The 7,091-nt window shown below is 40.9% G+C and overlaps 1 protein-coding gene across 1 annotated transcript; it reads right to left on the bottom strand.

The window, feature by feature from the left end:
• Window positions 1-2,967: 2,967 nt before the first annotated feature.
• gh1 (growth hormone 1) lies at window positions 2,968-6,328 on the bottom strand. Its single transcript, XM_028598648.1, has 6 exons — window positions 6,270-6,328; window positions 5,993-6,126; window positions 4,848-4,964; window positions 4,548-4,691; window positions 4,030-4,176; window positions 2,968-3,287 (listed from the first exon to the last, which is right to left on the bottom strand). Exons 1-6 carry the CDS (start codon window positions 6,277-6,279, stop codon window positions 3,225-3,227), a joined length of 615 nt encoding a protein of 204 aa, XP_028454449.1. The 5' UTR covers window positions 6,280-6,328; the 3' UTR covers window positions 2,968-3,224.
• Window positions 6,329-7,091: the final 763 nt, after the last annotated feature.

The raw sequence follows: 7,091 nt of genomic DNA, 5'->3' as shown, positions 1-7,091 counted from the left end.
TTGCCCCACTTTTGCCATAATTAAACCAAGTGTATTCTACTCCGTTACATATATACAATACAAATGTCAATGTACAAGAAAGAATTACCTGAGCAAAAGAAACAAACCAAAAGGGGGAGCTACTTAAATATACACAAGTCAAAAGCAAAAAGGCTAGAGAAAATAAAATTAACGTTTAGAGCGGCACACAAGGGGAGATTCATCACAATAGCAGTTTCCAAAAATGTCACTACACATTTTTCTTGCAATTTTAATAGATCTGATCTTCTTCAGGGAGGAAAAAAACAATTTAAAGTGATTTATAAACCAAACAAAGGAAGGCTTAGAACATGATAATATGAGCTAGGGTGAATAACATTTTCCAATATTAGAGAACTTGTTTGTGGAAGTTTGATAACTTAACAGGAATTTTGGTCACCTCAAAATCACATTGCAGAAGAAAATCAAGCCCTCCTACTTTTTAAAATAGATGTCTAGGTATGTGAAACCACATAGAATCTGGTTGTGATAGGTATGTTTTCAACCAGTTCATCTTAAAGGTCCTAAACATTGATTCAAAGTCCAATGCTTTAATACCACCCATATCATACTCTTTAACCAGCTGTGATTTCTTAATATAATTGGTTTTGTTTTTCCACAGGAATTGGAAAATAATTGAATTGGCTTTCTTACATTACCGGGAGAAACATAGAGGGAGTGACATGGATAAATTGCTTTGGAAATACCTTCTGTTTTAGACAGACCAAAGATAGTGAGGTCTCTGGTAAGCCAGCGACTCAAAGACTTATTCATATCTATTAAACGGTTGGAAAAATTAACATCTTCACTTCTAATAGCATTTTAGATAAAACTATTCCTACATATTTCACTTCAGCTTTAACCTCGAATGAAGAGATGATGGAATCCGTTGATGAGTGAATGGGAAGTACCTCACATCTTTTAATATTAAGGGTTGATCCTGAAGCTTGAGAGAAAATCAAGACTGAACCAAGGGCAACATCCACCATAAATGTATTCCTTAAAAGGATTGCTGTGTCATCTGCAAATTGACTAATTTTAAATTCCTTATCAAATATTGAGCTCCCATGTAAGTTGGGGTTGTGATTGCTGTGCATGATAAGTGATTGGGTGGCTAGAATAAACAGTTTGGGAGAAATCAGACATCCTTGCCTAATACCGCGGAGCACTTCAAACGTAGGAGTTATACCAGGATTCAGGGACACAGAACTATATATGTCAGTATAAAACATCTTAATTATTTTACATAAGTTGTTCCCAAAACCTAAAAATTCTAAGATTTCAAATTAAAAGGTACGTTCAACAGTATCAAATGAATAAAAAAATAATATCAAGAAAATCAAGAAATAAATTAAAAGCATCAGTGTCAATGAGGTCTTGATAATCAAGCATGTCTAGTAGCAATCCGGTATGATTATGTATGTTTCCACCCTTCATGGAAGCTGATTGGCACTCATACTAATATGTGATAATCCCTCATTCAGACGATTAGCATAGACAAGTGCCAGCAATTTATAAGTTTCTCTGACAAACATGATTGTAGGCTGGATTTATGACAGCCATTCAAACAATAACAAAACAAGTGTTGAGTTTGGGTCCACTCTCCGGTTATCAATCAAAGCGTATCCTTCCTTCAAGAACGTCCGTTTACCTGTCTTTCACCTGTCTTTCACCTGTCTTTCACCTGTCTTTTACCTGTCTTTTACCTGTCATTTACCTGTCTTTCACCCGTCGTTTACCTGTATTTTACCTGTCTTTCACCTGTCTTTCACCTGTCTTTTACCTGTCTTTCACCTGTCTTTTACCTGTCTTTTACCTGTCTTTTACCTGTCATTTACCTGTCTTTCACCCGTCGTTTACCTGTCTTTCACCTGTCTTTCACCTGTCTTTTACCTGTCTTTCACCCGTCGTTTACCTGTATTTTACCCGTCGTTTACCTGTCTTTCACCTGTCTTTTACCTGTCTTTCTGACTTCTTGGACCAGTGGCCACAGCTTCGCACGTGCCTCCCGGTCTTCTTTCGACAAGTCTTATTTAAAACGTATGTGCATGTCTTTACACAGTCTTGCATCCTTCGACTTCTTCCAAACATCGTCCCGCACCGTTCTCATCCCGAACTGAATGATGATTGCTATTCGAGGTGAACGGTGTCTACGGTGTCTCACAGCCGCTCCACTGACATTGGAACAACTCTTGTCAGTATCCCGATGACAACTTCCCTCGTGTCCTCTCCTTGCCTGGGACACACATTCATACGCTTTGATGAAGTATTTATTGGACTTTAACTTATCTTTGCACTGTGCTCAATTTAGGTCATTGCGTCGTCTCATCTCCGGTATTTCCTGCATCCACCATGTGTGTGTGTGTGTGTGTGTATGTGTGTGTGAGTGTGTCTGTGTGTGTGCATCAGTCGCGGGGTGGAACTGAGCAGCAGCCCCCTGCAGAGAGCCGACAGGATTCAAATAGCAGCAGCTTTTAGCGACTAGAGTGAAAAAACGTTACAGCGTTCATTGATGTTAAAATGTCTACATGTTGGCAGGACGGTCTTTCGCTGTACGCTTTGTTGGTAAATGAGATGTTCAAGTCACACACATCTCGCCTTCATATCAGTAACAAGGAAATTAATTTGGTGACGTGCGTGTGTTACGTCAACCCATTCTCACTCCCATTTGGTCAGTGGCTCTCAGAGTCACATGATGATACAAAGTCTGGCCTGGGGGACTATTGGGATTGGTTGAAGTTGCGGGAAACTCCGGTTATTGGTCACATTTGCAGGAAAGTTGCATTGATTGGTCAAAATTGCGAATCACACTGAATTTGCGTTAATTGTTGCAATTGCGACATCGCAATTCCTGGAGGGACTGTTCATTTGTGCATTGTGTTTCACGAGTTGCAAATTGATAGGAGACTTTTTTAGCACCATATTTATGATTCTGACACAGAGACGCGCCTGAATGCAACACAGCTTTATTTCACATGTTGACAGTATGACATCACTTCCTGTTCTCATCAGAAAACATTTCATCATCAGCAAAGAAACACTAATTTCTAATGCTAATCCTAGTTAGCGGCAACAGATAACATGGAGGCCTGGGCTACAGAACACACAGGATGTGACATCATCTACAGGGGTGGGGCTACGTGCCAGAGGGTGGAGGGGCGGGGCTACACGATGGAGGGGCAGGGCTACATGATGGAGGGGCGGGGCTACAGGGTGCAGTTAGCTTCTGGAGAGAGTCGACATTTCGCCACCGTCAGGTACGTCTCCACCTGCAAAACACAAACATCAGAGCCGCAGAGATTCATCGGTTAGTTGTCAACTATTAAATTAATCGCCAACTATTTTGATAATAATGTTTGAATTTACATCTGAAATTGAAAACAACACATCTGTTCTCTTCACTGATTGGAGTCGCTGCAGACGGTTTGAGAAACACTGTTTGGATTTTTAATTTAAAACGTGATATTTTACCAAATCTACTGGCCAAACACCAGGCGTTGCTCTGAGAGAAAAACTGATCTAGTGGACTCAAACAGCCAATTATTGTTAGCCTGGCTGACCCCAGACCCTTCTCAGCTGTAACTGAGAGTGGGTCTATGGAAGCTTCATTCACAGCCCATTTCCAAAGGGGCGTCACCAACGGATGCCGCTCAAATGCCTCTTGGCGCAATTGGATAGTTCTTCAACCAATCAGACCAACAATCTGGTTGATGTAGCAGCGACAGCGGCATCAACGCCTCAATGGTTGTGATTGGTGCCTCGATTTGGAAAAATTAGAAATGGGCTTGAATGGGCTCTTGGCCAGACGGACTTGCAGAACAAATCTCAAATTTGCCAGAAGTTCGTCAGGGTTTTCCCAGGCTAAATTATTTTATTATTCTCATACCAAACAGTTAAATTCAAAAGTTTTGTTCCTATAATAACAGATGGATACTTGGCATCTGTGTGTCAATACAGTATTTAGTTACAGTATTAAGTTACAGTATTGTTAAAGTATCCCCCCATCCCCACCTTGTGCATGTCTTTCTTGAAGCAGGCCAGCAGTTCATAGGTTCTGCGCAGTGACTCGTCAGTGCTCAGACTTTGGTAATAGTTTCCATACGGCGCCAGCTGCAGAGCCGAGCTGTCGGGGAAAAGCTCGGCGCCATCCTCGCTGGCCTGCAGGGTCACATGGTTAGTCAAATCATCAGGTATCTACAGGGTCACATGGTTAGTCACAGCCAGACTCACATTACTGTTGCGTATTGGTGTGTGTGTGTGTCTGTGTACGTATGTGTGTGTGTGTGTGTGTCTGTCTCTGTATGTGTGTGTGTGTGTGTGTGTGTGTGTGTGTGTGTGTGTGTGTGTGTGTGTGTGTGTATGTGTGTGTGTGTGTGTGTTGTGTGTGTGTGTGTGTGTGTGTGTGTGTGTGTGTGTGTGTGTGTGTGTGTGTGTGTGTGTGTGTGTGTGTGTGTGTGTGTGTGTGTGTGTGTGTGTGTGTGTGTCTGTGTGTGTGTGTGTGTGTGTGTGTGTGTGTGTGTGTGTGTTACCTTGATGAGCAGCAGGATTCCTGTCTTCAGTTCCGACAGTTTGGGGGAAATCTGGTTTCTGGAAACTGAACCTCCAGATAGAGAACGACTCGGAAACTCCCAGGACTCGACCAAACGATAGGAGATGGACAACAGCTTCAACACCTAGAACCAATCAGACAACAGTTATGTCTCTGTAAATGATAGAGTGTGGAATAGACCTACTCAATCTGTAATGTGTCCTGAGATAACTCCTGTTAGGATCTGACACTATAAATAATAATAATAATAATAATAATAATAATAATAATAATCTCTCACAGAGCTGCGTTGTGTCTCGTGTTTGTCGATGGGGCTGATGATGTAATCAGAGTTGCAGAAATCCTGTAGGAAGATTTTGTTGAGTTGACGCTGCTCCTCCGTCTGCAGAGAGCTCTCCTAATAAACACAAACACACAGTTATACACATAGTTATAAACACACAAATACACACAGTATACACACAAATACACACAGTCTGGATCAAAATAAGAACAATTTCCACCTTCCTCTCTCTGTGTGTTTCTGTTCTCAAACTCCGTTCTCTTCAGGAAACAACACCAACCTTGTAGCTAGCAAGCTACACGCTGAAATATCAAGTTATGAAGAAGATGTAGATGGAGCAACAAGTCAGACCTTCTTGGTTCTTTCAGGGAATGATTGTAGAGATTTATAAAGAATATGTTTAGGTAATTTCCTCTCTAACTGGGAGGTTTTATAAAGAATATGTTTAGATCATTTCCTCTCTAACTGGGAGATTTTATAAAGAATATCTTAGATCATTTCCTCTCTAACTGGGAGGTTTTATAAAGAATATGTTTAGATAATTTCATCTCTAACTGGGAGGTTTTATAAAGAATATGTTAGATCATTTCCTCTCTAACTGGGAGGTTTTATAAAGAATATGTTAGATCATTTCCTCTCTAACTGGGAGGTTTTATAAAGAATATGTTAGATCATCTCCTCTCTAACTGGCAGGTTTTGGGACTGATTGGTGGGATTGCTGTGGATGAAGTCCACACAGAGATCCACTGGTAAGAGCCAATGAGGTTTAACCATGTATCAGCTGATTTAAATAGCTCACCTTACTGGATTGTGTCAACAGTTAACTTAATTTAATAGTGGATGAGGAGTTTTCTTATACGGGGTGCAAATGTTCCACCAGAACCAGTTCCTTCCTAAGACTATTTAGCAGAGCCACCCTCACTGCGTCTGGAGCTTAGTGCCCAAGACCATTGTGATTGGTTTAAAGATATGCCATTAAACCAGGAGAGTCTCCTATCTTAGAATGCATCTGTGGTGTATCCAGACCTTACTGCACAGCGCTGTGGAGGTAAAGCTGGACATGAGAGACTACAGACACAGTAACAGACACAGTTAGACACAGTTAATGAGGTTTTTTTCCCTGCGAGCTGCCGTAGACTCACAAATTCTGAGAAGATTCTCTGAGCGAGCAGGTGGAGGTGCTGAACTCTGCTGACAGCAATGGAGAACAGACGCTGGCCGTCGGTGATTGGCTGAGAGGACACGCCCAAAGACAGCAGTGACAGCAGGAGGACAGCTGAGAGACAGAAAGGTGGGGGACAGAGAGGTTTGACAGACAGACAGACAGTTAGACAGACAGACAGTTAGACGGACAATAAAAATTAATTAATTAAATGAGTGATGTCAGTGTTTATGAAACCAGTAATCTTCATGTCTTGCCTCTTTCCATGGCTGGTTCTGGTTGAGTTCTGGTTGAGTTCTGGTTGATCTGATCTGAGTTCAGTCGTTCAGCTTTCTGATGTTTCCAGCTCAGAGTTTTGTGGTTTTATAGAAGAAAACTAGATGATTAAATTCATCAACAGAAACATGAAACGAACAAACAACCACTGAGAGAGAGAGAGAGAGAGAGAGAGAGAGAGAGAGAGAGAGAGAGAGAGTGTGTGTGTGTGTGTGTGTGTGTGTGTCTGTGTTTGTGTTGACCTCTATTTAACACCTTAATAATAATCACAGAAAATAAAAACTCTGACGATTGAATGGATTTCCAGGTCAAAATATTCCAACGAGTCAAAGTAATGTGAGATGGAAACTTCATAATTTATTAAGGTAACAACATGTTGAGAGTGACGACACTTCAGACAGAATTAAAACCTACAAACTTACAAATAAAAAAACAATCTTTACCCTAATAAGGAAAATAAACAAGGTAAAATCAGTATTAGTGATTCCTTAACAAATTTACAAAATACTTCCATTAAGAACTTTATATTTAATATTCTGTTCATATAAGAACAAACAAGACTGTCCTCTAAAAAATGCCCCCAGAAGTTGTTTTGTTTAATATTTAGGTTTCAAGTAACAGCGCCCTCTAGTGACTATTAACTACTGTTCATCATATCCCCAACCGGCCCGTCAGACACCACCTACCAAGAGTCTGGGTCTGTCCGAGGTTTCTTCCCAAGAGGGAGTTTTTCCTCGCCACAGTCACACTGCTTGCTCTTGAGGGAATTACTGTAATTGTTGAAATTGTTGGGGTTTTGTAAA

The sequence above is a fragment of the Perca flavescens genome, chromosome 15, assembly GCF_004354835.1.
Source record: "Perca flavescens isolate YP-PL-M2 chromosome 15, PFLA_1.0, whole genome shotgun sequence".
Taxonomy (NCBI): Eukaryota; Metazoa; Chordata; class Actinopteri; order Perciformes; family Percidae; genus Perca; species Perca flavescens.
This window is presented reverse-complemented; position numbering and strand designations above follow the sequence as displayed.

Bases quoted from the DNA above. Each gene is read 5' to 3' on its own strand.
- gh1 (XM_028598648.1), bottom strand. The intron at 4,177-4,547 runs GTAACACACACA...GTGACCCTGCAG, and splicing joins GAATCCTGCTGCTCATCAAG to GCCAGCGAGGATGGCGCCGA. The intron at 3,288-4,029 runs GTGGGGATGGGG...TGTGTTTTGCAG, and splicing joins TCAAGAAAGACATGCACAAG to GTGGAGACGTACCTGACGGT.